The 15,460-nt window shown below is 38.0% G+C and overlaps 1 protein-coding gene across 1 annotated transcript in view; it reads right to left on the bottom strand.

The window, feature by feature from the left end:
• The window catches only part of LOC309549761 (uncharacterized protein), a 146,957-nt gene that overhangs the window by 54,724 nt on the left and 76,773 nt on the right, over positions 1-15,460 (bottom strand). The window contains exons 11-12 of the mRNA XM_082250271.1: positions 12,100-12,321; positions 23-222 (exon numbers count right to left, since the gene is read on the bottom strand). Of these exons, the coding sequence (XP_082106397.1) occupies positions 23-222; positions 12,100-12,321 (422 nt within the window). The remainder of the gene's footprint in view (positions 1-22; positions 223-12,099; positions 12,322-15,460) is intronic.

Genomic DNA, 15,460 nt, shown 5'->3' with positions numbered 1-15,460 from the left:
AAAAAAGCAAACACAATGCAACCTGGCGATGGAAGATGCTGGTCGGAGTGCCAAGGCTTTCTGTAAGAACATTAGTGCCTGACTGGTCTGTTTCTGTAGCAACAAATGTCTTCCCACATGAAAATTATACTGCCAGTTGTGCAGATCCAAAGAGAGTGCATCCTTATATTTTAGAAGGGCCTGTGTTAATGGATTCTCTTCATCCAGTGAAATCACCCCGCTCTATAGTAAAAGCAAAAAAAAAAAAAAAACATCTTAGAACAGCCAACATACCATTATGGCAATATGTGCAGTTGTGAAGTATCTGGGCAAATCCAAGGTTTGTTGAGTTTTTTCACTAATGTCCAAATGGAACTGAACATGAGATGCAAACCACAAGCATTCTAAATTCACTCAAGATATATATATATATATATATATATATATATATATATATATATATATATATATATATATATATATATATATATATATTACTGTGCAAAGGTGGGCAAAGAAATGCTGTAAAGTAAGAATGCCTTCAAAAATATATATTAAAAATTTTTTTTTTAAATCTATATACAAGTAGGATTAGAGTGAGGTGTAAGATTAACCAATTATACCAAGCATGTGCTAATGATCATCAGTTTCATATGGAGGTTGAAGCACAGTCATTAACTGAAACAGAAACAGGTGTGTAGGAGGCTTAAAACTGAGTGAGGAACAGTCAAACTCTACTACTAAGGTGAGGTTGTGGAAGATAGTTTCATGTTACAGGTCATAAACCAAGGAATCTTAACCACCCTGGCGGTGATCCCGAGCATGACTCTGGGTTGATTTTTTCTATCAGGAGCGGTAACCCAGAGTCACGCTCGGGGTAGATGTGCAGAGAGCGCAGCGGTGTTCTCTTACCTTCTCCTGGCGATCCAGCGATGATCTCTCATTGCTGTGAGCGCCAGCCGAGAGTCCCGCCGCTCCTCCGTCGGTGTCATCACTTCCTAGTTCCGTTCCCTGCAGCAGCAATGCTGCATGGGAGCGGAACTAGGGAGGGAAATTAAAAAAAAAACGTTGCACAAAACACAAACACATAACACATTTTATAATATATATATATATATATATATATAAATATATATATGCATATATATATATATAAATATATATATAAATATATATATGCATATATAAATATATATATGCATATATATATATGCACATATATATATATATATATATATATATATATATATATATATATATATATATATATATATACTGTATATGTATATATGTATATATATATATATATATATATATGCACACACACATATATATATATATATATATATAAAATTATATTATTGATTCAATTATAATTCATGCGTTATATATTACATATATATATATATATATATATATATATATATATATATATATGTGTGTGTGTCTGTGTGTATATATATATATATATATATATATATACACACACACACACACATATATATATATATATATATATAATATATAATGCATGAATTATAATCTAATCAATAATATAATTTTATTATATATATTATATATTAAATAATAAAATTATATTATTGATTTGATTATAATTCATGCGTTTGTGTTTCAAATTTATCACATCTGGGATGTCTACTAGACTCTTGTTTTGGTCAGGTTTAAGTCAGTATTTACTAAGAATTGTAGGCCTATAATACATAACGCCAAATTTCCATGAAAAGAATTGTACCGCTTTTGGTACAGAATTCCTGACATAATCATACCACCAGGGAGGTTAATACAGCAGCTGAAAGACACACCATTCTTACTTCCCTTCAACATTGGAAGATGTCCAGCAGTGCCATCAGCACAGAACTGGCAGAAACCAGTGGGACCCAGGTACACCTATCTACTGTCTGGAGAGGTCTGGCAAGAAGTGGTCTTCATGGAGGATTTTCAGCCAAAAAGCCAAATCTCTGATGTGGAAAGAAGGCTAAATTACTTAACTATGCACGAAAACATAGAAATTGCGGTGCAGAAAAATGGCAGAAGGTGCTTTGGACTGATAAATCAATATTTTAAATATTTGGCTGTAGCAGGAGATATTTTGTTTGCCGAAAGGCTGGAGAGCGGTACAATAATGAGTGTCTGCAGGCAATAGAGACGCATGGCTGCATTTCTGCAAATGGAATTGGAGATTTGGTCAGGATCAACAGATAGGTGTCCATCATGCCATACCATCAGGGAGGCGTGTGATTGGCCCAAAATGTATTCTACAGCAGCACAATGATTCCAAACATACAGCTAATGTCCTTAAGAAATATCTTCAGCATAAAGAAGATCAAGGAGTCTTGGAAGTGATGGTTTGGCCCCCCAGAGCCCTTATCACAACTTCTAGTCTGTCTGGGATTACATGAAGACACAAAAGGATTTGAGGCAGACTACATCCACAGAAGATCTGTGGTTAGTTCTCCAAGGTGTTTGGAACAATCTACCTGCCGAGCTCCTTCAAAAACTGTGTGCACGTGTATCTAGAAGAATTGGTGCTGCTTTGAAGGCAAAGGGTGGTCACTCCAAATTTTGATTTGATTTGGATTTCACATTTTTACTCATTTTGGTAAATGTTAATAATAAATATATGAAGCAGCGCTAAAAAATTTACCTCAATGTTGTGAAAACACAAAAATGAATCAATATAATGACATCAAACTTATTAGGTGAAAAGCATGTAAAAAGAAATCACACCAAATATATAAATAGTGTCCATAAGAGCCCATACACAAGGGCTAAAAAGGAAAAATATATGTGAAACAAAAAAGTCCAAAGGAAAGAAATTGTTCAAGATTCACTTGCTCCACCAGTGTCCCCACAATCACAATTCTAGTGCTTCCACCAGGTGACACCAAGTATTAAAGCCTCTTACCGGATCCTGTGGACCATCATATAGTATGGTCAAATGCGTGTGTTACATCTCCTTATGAAGGGAGACTCAAAAGCGCCAAAAGTGATTCAGTCAGGGTTGGTTCATCAGCAGGGTGAAAAATAAAAAGCATATACTCCTATAGTGTAACCCATAAAAAACATTTATTCAAAAAACACATCTTTGGTAAATATTATTGAAAGGGGTTTTAGGGATGGTATAATTAATAAAAAAGCATTTTTGGTCCCCCTGGCTCCACGGGTACCTGTGATGTATTACCTCCCTAAGGTCCATAAAAATCTCCAGAACTCACCCCATTATCAGTGGGACAGACTCCATTACTTTTCACATAGGCAAGTGTATTGATTCATTCCTGCAACCCTTGGTAGTTAATACACCTTCATATTTAAAGGACACATCGTGTGTAGTGAATATAGTGAATAGTTTTAAGTGTAAATGGGCTCTTATGGAAACTATTTATATATTTGGTGTGATTTCTTTTTACACGGTTTTCACCTAATAAGTTTGATGTCATTATATTGATTCATTTTTGTGTTTTCACAACATTACATTTTTTAGCGCTGCTTCATATATTTATCACAATTCTTGCATTTAGTGTCACAGTTGTAATTTATATGTTTTAACAAGGATATCCTTTATAATTTTTAAATGTTAATAATAAACTATTAACACTTCTATTTCTGACAGCAATTTCTAAATTTACAGCATTTTTTCACACCTACCTAAAACTTTTGCGCAGTAATGTGTGTGTGTGTGTGTAGATATATATATATATATATATATCTACACACACACACACACACACATGTGCATCTCATAAAATTAGAATATCATCAAAAAGTAAAAAAGATGTGTTACACACAGAGTGATATATTTCAAGCATTTAATTCTTTTAATTTTCATGATTATGGCATACAGCTAGTGAAAACCCAAAATCAGTATCTCGGAAAAAAATATATGTTTTTAATACAGAAATGTTGGCTTACCGAAAAGTTTGTCCATGTACAGTATAATATGCACTCAATACTTGGTCGGGGATCCTTTTGCATGAATTAATGCATCAATGCGACGTGGCATGGTGAAGATCAGCCTGTGGCACTGCTGAGGTGTAATGGAAGCCTTCAGCTCACCTGCTTTGTTGGGTCTGGTGTCTCTCATCTTCCTCTTGACAATATTCCACGGATTCTCTATGGGGTTTAGATCAGGCGAGTTTACTGGCGAATCAAGCACAGTAATACCATGATCATTGAACCAGGTATTGGTAATTTTGGCAGTGTGGGCAGGTGCCAAGTCCTGCTGGAAAACGAAATCAGCATCTCCATAAAGCTGGTCACCCAAGGGAAGCATGAAGTGCTTTAGAATTTCCTGGTAGAGGGCTGCGCTGGCTTTGGACTTGATTAATCACAGTGGACCAACACCAGCAGATGACATGGCTCCCCAAATCATCATGGACTGTGGACAATTTTGCATTTCTTTTGGAAATCAAGAGTCCCAGAGTCTGGAGGAAGAGTGGAGAGGCCCAAAATCCAAATTGCATGAGGCCCAGTTTTAAGTTTCCACAGTCAGTGATGATTTGGGGAGCCATGTCATCTGCTGATGTTGGTCCACTGTGTTTTATCAAGTCCAAAGTGAGCGCTGATTTCATTTTCCAGCAGGACTTAGCACCTGCCCACACTGCAAAAGTATCAGTACCTGGATTATTGATTATGATATCACTGTGCTTGATTGGCCAGCAAACTCGCCTGATTTAAACCCCATAGAGAATCTGTGGGGTATTGTCAAGAGGAAGATGAGAGACACCAGGCCCAACAATGCAGATGAGCTGAAGGTGGTTATCAAAGCAACCTGGGCTTCCATAACACCTCAGCAGTGATCGCCTCCATGCCATGCCGCATTGATGCAGTAGTTCATGAAAAGGAGCCCCAACCAAGTATTAAGTACATACTATACTGTACATGGACATACTTTTTAGTAAGCCAACATTTCTGTATAAAAAATCCTTTTTTTTACTGGTCTTATGTAATATTCTAACTTTCTGTGATACAAAATTTTTGATTTTTACTAGCTGTAAGCCATAATCATCAAAATTAAAAGAAAGAAATGCTTGAAATATAACCCTCTGCGTGTAACGTACTGTATCTATATAGAATATATGAGTTTCACATTTTGAATTGAATTACTGAAATACATTAACATTTGGATGATATTCTAATTTTATGAGAAGCACCTGTATATTCATATATATATATATATATATATATATATATATATATATATATATATATATATATATATATATATATATATATATATATATATATATATATATATATATATATATATGTATATATATATATATATATATATATATATATATATATATAAAATAAATATATATATTTATAATCCTCCTAATGTAACTATACTGGGATAGTAAGATGAATTATATATAAGACATCTGCACTAGGGGTATCTGTATATTTTGGACATAAATAATTACTTTTTTACCCAGCATCCTCTACTCTGGCAGCATTAAAGTCATTCACAGTAATTTAATACAAAGCCTGTGAAACATTAGAAAGTACAGCAATAGTATATGATTCATTATGCTAACTTGACTGTCCACCACAATGGGTGGTGGACAGTCAGGACAGTTACAGCAGGAAAACCTGAATAATTCTGGAATTGGCATTAACTATACACTACTATGATGTACAAGTAGATACATTTAGGCGTAAGGTAAAAACCTATTTTAATCTTATATTCTAATAATCTCCTAAAGTTTTTATGTATGGATGTATATTTGTATTTGTCAGCACACCATTGATCGCTAAATAGTGTCTAAAATATTTATTAAAGAATGATCATATCACAGAAGACAAAGTGCAATGCTTCAGAGCAACGCAGGACCCCTTCTTTAGATCTGTGCCTGACAAAGGGGTACTGCGCAGCTCTGAAATCTTGTACTGTGTCTTCTGTGATATGATCGTTCTTCAATAAAGATTTTGGATGCAATTTGACGATCCATGGTGTACTGAAAAATATATGCGTATGATCTGTGATGTCCCCAGTTCCAGCTGGTTGTTGGTTCTGCACAAGATACTCCTAAGCCTTTTTAAGGAAAGTGTGCAATAGGAATATCTGTGACTCTGGAATCCTGGGCAACCAAATGATAATGTTCTGTACAGATCTGCAACGGAATAAATATGTACATAAAACAGATTTTCACTCCAAACAGATGCATAATTAAGAAGTGTTCAGGAGCAAGTTTTATTCTGTCGTTACTATGTTGGAGAAACTGAGAGAGGAATCACACTGGTCTACAGATTTTGTAAAATTATGGAGATAAAATGTGCTAATTCTTACATATTTTTATTAGATGAATTAGAAAACAGGTGATAAAAGTGCTGGTTGACTACAGTTTTCAAGATGTTTCACAATATATATTTATACATTGATGAGTATATTTGCCTACAAGGGAGGGAGGTATCTGATGATCATGATGCCTTGTAACTTCTTGACAAAGTTTGGTATAACAATGAAAATGGTAACCCATGGAAGTGTATACATTTATTTTCACTTTAAGACTAAAGATTATTACCTAACTGTAATTTATTGTTCTTTTATTGCAAGGTACATTTGTCTTGGTCAGATTTACGCTTTATACAGTCACAGTACATCTGGTGGCTTATGAAAGTCTCATTGCCTAACATTTCCAAGGAACAGTTGCGTGATATTTTCCCTCAGAAGCCAAGATGCCGCAAAACTGTAAACAACGCAGATAACTTCTGCTACATTTGTGGCAAGGTTACATTTGCATCTCAAAAGTGAAATATGACGGCAGTGGCAAAAAAGGCATACCACCTAATATTTTGGATGCAAAATGGGGGATCATGACAAGAGTTGGGCCCCTCATTATTGTTGCATTACATTTGCAACTTATCTGCGTTATTGGCTAAATAATAAGAAAAAGTCCATGCCTTTCATGGTCCCAATGGTGTGGAGGGAGCATGAAAATGTTACATGAAAAACAAAAAGCGAATGAAAAGTTATGTTATGGGTATCAATAAAAAGATACGTCTATAATGATTGGTGTGGCACCATGCTCACTGCTACAGTATATCACATTTTGCAGAAAAGTTATGGAGCATAATCACACATCCCCCTCGTAATTTTGAATTGTTTTGATGAAATTTTGACCTGAAGCTGTATTTTGGAAACTGGAGTCAACTAATACTCAGGACCTAATTTTCCTTTATTAGTGACCCAATTCTGGTAAAATTCAGCTACTTTAATTTCCGAGGCTTTCTTCTTGTAGACTTGTAAAGCTACACTTTCATAACAAACCATTGCTCCCATTTAGCTACACACTGCTTTGCAAAAAATAATTGATACATATCTCTCCATGTATTTCATTAAAGGTTTTCTAGGCTCAAGCCAGTTTAAAGTGACCCTGGCAGGGGGTAAACAAATTAAAAATTAATATAGCACTACCCTGTGAAGAAAGCAGTAATATGCCTACCTGTTTTTTTGCCCATTTGCAAAACATCACGCTGTAGTAGAGCTCCTGACATTGATTCAACTCTTCAGGCTGCTTGAATAGTGGATCCCCACACTGGCCGCTGTAGTTCCCCCTCCTGACCCCTTGAAATTGCAAGACACATTAGTGACATATGGTCTGCTAAGAGGAACCCCAAAGGCAAATAGAGGACACACTTTTAGAAACTAAGAAGTATGGTATTGGATCAATGTCTGAAGCTCTGCTGCAGAGTTATTTTTAGCAAAAAGGCCAACAGACAGCTTATTATAATATCCAGGTGAGTCCAAGAGAATCTAAAAAAGCCAGTCAGTGGTCCAATCAATGGATGTGCCCATCATCATCTATCAAATAATAGGTCAGAGTTATCTGGTTTATTGAACATCATGTTTCTTTATTTCACTATAAAAATGTGTTTCAAAGAATTTTCCACTTCCTCAGTTCAGGTTGACAAGGATATTTGGCATAAGTGCATGGCACTGTGTGGTCTGGATTATGTAGAATCCTAAATCTAATATTGCATTTTTCAAAGATTAGAGCCTTTATTTCAGAACTTTATAAAATGTGACTTTTGTGGGCATTTAAAAGCAATATTTGCAAATGCCACTGAAAATCTAGAGGAAAAAAACTAGCTGGTTATGTCATAACATGGACATGTTTTACCACTTGACTATGTCATGCACTGGTAAATAATGCATTATTAAAGATCTTCATGTTTCAGCACTTAATGGAGTTACAGCAGGCAATTCCTTTACCTTAACAGCAATGGCATTCATGGTTAGGTCTCTGGGGAGACATCAGCACACAGAAGAAATGTACAACACAATGATGGAAAGTTCTAAAGGAATCAATACGTTGCACATTTAATCATCTCCAGAGAGGTTTTAGCTGCAGGAGAAAAGTGACAACTTTGCACAAACTGGAGGATCTGCAATCTACTGTACAATTTAGATAATTAGAGGAAAGCAGACTCAACATAATGCAACACACAGCAGGGATCTTACTGATACATATTATTTTAATGTGACATGGCCTTATTGTTACAATAATCCTGCTTATCCAGCTAATAATTAAATATTAAATAGTCATTAAATAGTCAATAACTAAGCTAATTAAAACTAATGTTAAATAAAAAAAATTAACGAAAGAACCGAAGAATCCCATGAAATGATAAAAACAAAAAATCCTCAATTTTGTCCATATTAGGGATAACCAGATTGATTTCAGCAAAATTTATATTGTTGTGACATTGCAGATTTTGATGTTGGTCGCCAAAGAAGAAACTCCCAATTCTGAGCTGCTTATGAGAAATATACTTGAACAAAAAATAACAATCTACTGTTATTTCTTCACATTTTAGGGGTGGTTTTGAGGTTTGGCTAGGTAGGGTAGTTTTGGTTATTTCATTTAGGGGCATAATTAGAACAATCACCAAATATTTATTGTAAATAAATAGAGTGCACCTATTTTAAATGACTAAGATTGATTCCCCTCTCTAACAATCCTTGTAGTTATTTAGTCCCCTGTTTTATTGTGTTTGAATGTTTTTTGAGTACTGTTGCAGTGAACATTTTATATTACATACTGTAGTTACATAGTTGGTACGGTTGATTAAAGATACCAATCCATCCAGTTCAATCTGTGTTTTTTTTGGAGAAAAAATGTAAAACAATGAGGCTAATGCGAGGCATAATAACAGTTCCAGGTTAGTCTAAAGGCACTTCTGGAACCTTCAGGAACCATTTGAAGCCAATTGCACTGTCAACCACCTACAGGTTAACTCCACTGCATTTAACTCAAAGGATGACATTTCACCGCAATTTCCTTATTTTTTCTGAAATTACAAAATAATTTTCCTCAATCCTAGTCTACTTTATTTAAGTTTTAGTTTTGAAGTAAGGAGTATATAAAACACTCAGTTTGCTGTCCTTGTCCCTTTAAGATGCATTCTCTTAGGTTCCATTCTGGAGACAAAGTGGAAACTAAGAGAAAATCTCTCCAAAGTGAGGGGAAATCTGTCTGTTAGAATCTTTGACAATGGCCATCTGAACAGGCATCCCAATTTGAAGATTTCCCTTCTATTCCTGTTCCAGTAAGAGCTATACACATTTACATTTCCTATTATTACTTTCTGTCTTGGTTCCAAAGGTCACCAAGACAAAAGAGGGTGAATAAAAACATGAAAATGGTTTCAACACTTCCCCTTCTTTATGGAAACTGGAAAAATACAATTTTTGCGCACATCAGTTCAGAAACAGTTGGGCTATACTGTCACCCACAGAATGTTAGGACACTGGAAAACAAAAAAAACCTGTAACCCATCTCACATATAACCTCTTCTCTACCCATCATGCCTCAGTTTTCTGGAAAAGCAGTACCAAGGGCAAAGCAAAAAACATAGTAGGATGAATCTGTCTCCATCAATTAAAAGATTTTATGGTAAGTATAAAAATCTTTTTTTATTTTTCATTCATTGAGGGTCACAAGAAATAAGGACAGCTGGGACACCCAAAGGTAGTGGGAAACAACTACTGACAGACCTATTAGAAGGGATTGGGAACTGTTCACAACTCAGAACTTCCTGAAGGCCCAACACTCAAATCTGAAGCAGATGAAGTGAAGCCCTATGCAAAACAGAGAGCTGCCAATGAGCAAGGGAGAACCACAGAGGATCAACCTGATGCTCAAGACCAGAACAGAAGAATTCATGGCTAAGAAGAATGACTCTACCTGAAGAAACAATGAGTCTGAACCAGGCAGAAGCTGTGAAAGTAACATACCTACAGTACTTGATAATGAAGAAATAGACGAGCAACATTACGTGGTCAACAGAAAAAAATAAGAGGACAGGATCCCAGGACAACAGTCCAAAAAGAAAAAAACAGATCCATAAGGTTAGGTTAAAAATATCACATAAGGATAAGTGATGCATTAGATTGGTAGAGACCTCAAGAGTACCAACCATGACGTCAGCCTGATTAAAAAAGGGGTAGGGTGAACAAGAGGTACCCCTACAAGAGTAGGCAGGGATAAAGGGTATACTGCAACCCCAGAATGGTTGGAGGAAAAACCAGAAGAACAGCAAGATTAGCAAAACCTATCCACTTTCACACCCATAGTTGTCTCTGGGACCAGACAGAAGGAAATCTGCAGGGCCAATCTAACCTTGAGCACAGAACATGTTGTGAGAATCCCCTAGCCCATCCCAGTTCAACAAAGCATCAACAGCCATGGAAGTCACACTACTAAGAAAACCCACATGATTAGGTGCAGATCCCAGGAATGTATCTGTAGGAACCTCTTCAAGAGGCTGCAGATCAACCACAAAAGGAACACCTATCACCCAATAATAAAGTTCCACAAAGCCCTCCAGATGTATTCTATCCCTGCAGGGGGTACTTTCAGTTGGATACCAGTGTGTTCTGCCCGCTGACACTTGAGGGGAGCAAAAAGCCCTGCAGCCTGTCTGCACCCAGTTGTGCAAACCTCTTCCCTTTGGTGCAGACACCAGTGATTGAGAAAAGCTACATGCCATTGCACTCTCAAGAAGACAGTGCAGTTAAGAGTAGTACTCTCATAAGTCATCCAGTGTAAGGACCAGGCCAGTTGTTCTATCACAGGGAGGACTCCTTCCTAGAACTGAAGGTCCTAACTTCTAAGTGAAGTTCAACTCAAGAAACCAACTCACAGTGGGATCACTCCCGATGAAATGGAAGCAATCTGTTCCAGGAAACCAGACTGAAGCCCCAAACATGAGAATACCCCAGCAAGTAAGGTACTGCCGGGGACTTACTGGACCATGGAGACTATCTGGATGTATTGTCCAAAGCCCAGGCCCCAGTAAGATAGAGGGGGCTGAAAAGGACTGTATTCTGTATATTCTGTATGTGGCCAGAGGTCCAGGGGCGCTGATTGCTCCCAGCACTTCCTGCAGAACTCTGAGACACTCAGGAACTGTTGATGTAATTTCCAGATGCTCTGAACAACGGTTATGTCTGCCTACGCAGCTGGGAGTGTCTTTATGTTCTGCAAAAAGCGCTGGGAGCCACCAGCGCTCCAGGACTCTGGCCACATACAGAAATGTATACTGTACACCAGCAAATTTATTGTACAGTACAGTACATATACACCAGCAGCTTTGGAATTGCACTAGACTCCTTAACATTATGAGTGTACTGTAATTCTTTTTTTATACAAATGTAACTGTGGATTGGGAGCCTTGCCATAATGGTATATGTAAGGGTGCCGCAAAGTGCAGGTTAGTTTTTGGAATCGCACCAGACTCCTTAATATTGTGAGGGTAATTCTTTTTTTTAACATTAAAACTACTGTTTGAATATTGCTCATATATCAAGACAGCGCTCGCGCATCAAGGCAACCTTTTAAAAAACTTTGCTCATGTTTCAAAACGCTTGTAAACCGCGATACTCATAAACTGCATTACTCGTAAACCAAGGTTTTACTGTATTTGTGTATTTAATGCTTTAAAATATGGAAGATTTGAATGTGTTCCAAAAGTCTATATTAGACTGAGAGTTTTTAAAAGGCTTTTATAAGGTTTGTTTAGTGTCAGATCTTGGAGTGGGGGTGGTGCCCTCTTAACTATTCTTTCATGCCTCCTACTGTAGTGTGATCTCACCTTGCCTGCCTGCTTGGACCTCCAGGCATAAAGGTTCTGGATGTAGTCTGCTCTGCTAGACTGGCCTTGCTCTTTCAACTGGTGGTATTCCATGTCTAGAGCCTTCAGCTGCTGCTCTAAGCTTGGCCTTCCGGTAAAGCCATGTAGCTTGCAAATTGCTTGAATTTCTTTATCTTTTCCTGTGGCTTTAGCGCTGCAAATATCTGTTACTTCATCTTCATTCTAAAATGGACATCACAAAAGTTAACAACAGCAAACCACAAGAGGTTGGCAAGAACAGAAAGCAAAAATAAAACATTCAAATTGTCAAATGATAGCCATCACACAGAAGGATTGCATGATTTCATATAAGGAAGGCTTATGTCAGTATTATCTACACTGAACAAAATTATAAATGCAACACTTTTGTTTTTGCCCCCAATTTTCATCAGCTGAACTCAAAGATCTAAGGCTTTTTTTATGTACACAAAAGGCCTATTTCTCTCAAATATTGTTCACAAATCGGTGTTAGTGAGCACTTCTCCTTTGCTGAGATAATCCATCCACCTCACACGTGTGGCATATCAAGATGCTGATTAGACAGCATGATTATTGCACAGGTATGCCCGAGGCTGGCCACAATGAAAGGCCACTCTAAAATGTGCAGTTTTATCACACAGCACAATTCCACAGATGTTGCAAGTTTGAGGGAGCGTGCAATTGGCATTCTGACTGCAGGAATGTCCACCAGAGTGGTTGCCCGTGAATTGAATGTTCATTTCTCTACCATAAGCCATCTCCAAAAGCGTTTCAGAGAATTTGGCAGTACATCCAACCAGTCACACAACCGCAGACCACGTGTAACCACACCAGCCCAGGACCTTCACATCCAGCATCTTCACCTCCAAGATCGAGACCAGCCACCCTGACAGCTACTGCAACAATCGGTTTGCATAACCAAAGAATTTCTGCACAAACTGTGAGAAACCATTTCAGGGAAGCTCATCTGCATGCTTGTGGTCCTCATCGGGGTCACGACCTGACTGCAGTTCGTCATTGTAACCGAGTTGAGTGGGCAAATGCTCACATTCAATGGCATCTGGCACTTTGGAGAGGTGTTCTCTTCATGGATGAATCCCGGTTTTCTTAGATCTTTGAGCTCAGCTCATAAAAAATGGGGGCAAAAACAAGTGTTGCGTTTAAAATTTTGTTCAGTATATGTTTATGGGCCGCCTTATTTTGTGATTACAGTCATTAAACATTTACAGTTGTATTCAGATTCAGAATACTTTATTAATCCAAAAGGGAAATTATTGCAACACATACCACACTCAACAAAGACAACACAAGATCACAACAATGAATAGAACAAGATGCAAAAACATAAAAAAAATCCCAATAAAAGCCATTAGCACTAAATAAAACAAATGAAAGTGGTTGTAAAGGCATAAGGTTTTTTTTACCTTCATGCATTCTATACATGAAGGTAAAAAAAAACCTTCTGCGTGCAACAGCCCCCTCACCCCAATACTTAAGTATGCCCCCTCTCGATCCAGCGATGTCCACGAGAGGCTTGCTTCCCCAGGGACTCTCACTTCTAATTGGCTTTTAGCAGCAGCAGGAGCCATTGGCTCCTGCTGTCAATGCCAGCGATATAGGTATTGAAGGTTGCTCCTTGTATTATGCCCTCTTGTTTAAATGGTGAAAGCCAGGGAGTCGGGGTTCAAAGGGTTAATTCCCTGAATGCCGACTTGATCCTATTTAAGAGCTTCCCATTCTACAGAGGGTGGACCTGAAGAAGGAGGCCACACCCTCTGAAAGTGCGTCCAGTTCAGCTGGTTCTCCTTTAAGTCATGTGGTGAAAGACTCATAAGTCACCCTGTATATAAGGACACTGTTGTGGACTCTAGCGCAACACTATTTAAAAATATAATAGTACACATGATTATTAATTTTATTGCATGATAGCAAGTTAAATATTCACAGTTTATGAACATAATATTTTACCAATAAAAAAGAGAATGTATTGAGCTGATCCATTTTAGATTGTCATAGTATATGTAATAAACTCATAAAAATGTGATATTCCTATACATGATTATTTATGATGGGAATATATGATTAGGGCGTATGGAAATACATGATTACAAAACACATAGTGATTAACACATTTCATAGCATCCTTATAGCTCTACGCATTTCATGGATCCCTGTCCCTGCCCACATATTCTCACAATTACCTGTCTGCTGCTCTCACTATTGCCTGTTTGTTGCCCATGTATTATAATTGCCTGTTTGTCACTCATCTATTACAACCATTGCCCTTTTGTTGGCTCCGTATTGTAAGCATTTACTGTTGTTGGCATTGCAATTTTTGTTTTTGCTTACGTACTGTCAAGTTATCACTGTTTAGAGGACCATATTGCTATAATACACTGAAGGCTTGTCACTATGAAATCAAAATCGTATCAAACACTAGAATACATTTTTTCCTACTCGGTTGTTTATATGTATGACACTCAGATAAGAAAAAAATGCTGTCTTCCTTTCTTTCCCCGACATTATTAATATTTGTTTAAAGGGGTTGAAAAACTTAGAATATTTCAAAAAACAAAACAAAAAGAAATGGAATTGCACAGAGCAACCCTGAACCTCCTCTTCTCAGATCCCCGCCGGTGCTCCTGGCTTCTCCCCTCTGGCGAGTGCCCTCATAGAAAGCTGCTCCCTCCCGAGCCTCACTGTCTGCTTCTATTGACACAGAAAGTGGGACTCAGCCCCGCCCCTGCCCCTGCCCCTGCTCCCTCGTTGCTGGCTTTGATTGACAGCAGCGAATGCCAATGACTCCCGCTGCCTCAGCAAAACCAGTGAGATCAAGAAGCGAGGAGAGAGAAGAGTTGCAGACAGGCACAGCGCTGGATTGAATGAGGGTGCAGGTAAGTAAAAGGGGAGGGATAAGGGGATACAATTTTTTACCTTAAAGAAGAAGAACAGCTAAAACTTGTTTGGCTGTACTTCTCCTGTGGATTACAGGAGTGCAGTTGGTTCTGCACTCCTGTGATCGGTTTTCAGCTGACAGCAGGTTGAAGCCCGCACCACAGAGCTGGTCGTGGCTCGGGCAAGGTCGCGACCATATCCCTGGACCAACACCTGGCTCAGCCTCTCAGCAAGCCATTGAGAGCCTAAGTCGGTCGCTTCCACCCCCTCCACAGCCCAATGCTTTAGTGAGCGTAGGGGGGGGCCGAACAGAGAGCTGCTGATGGACAGTCACCAGCTTTCTGCTCAGGGAGCTGTGAGAACTGAGCGATTGGCGGTGTTTCAGCACTCAGTTCTCAGTGTTAGAGCCGGCGGGCGACAGATGCAGCATCGGACCAATGCTGCATCC

Source organism: Pelophylax lessonae (assembly GCF_965119305.1).
Source record: "Pelophylax lessonae genome assembly, chromosome: 3".
In the NCBI taxonomy this organism is placed as follows: Eukaryota; Metazoa; Chordata; class Amphibia; order Anura; family Ranidae; genus Pelophylax; species Pelophylax lessonae.
The sequence above is the reverse complement of the archived record's forward strand: the minus strand, read 5'-3'. Positions and strand labels throughout refer to the sequence as shown.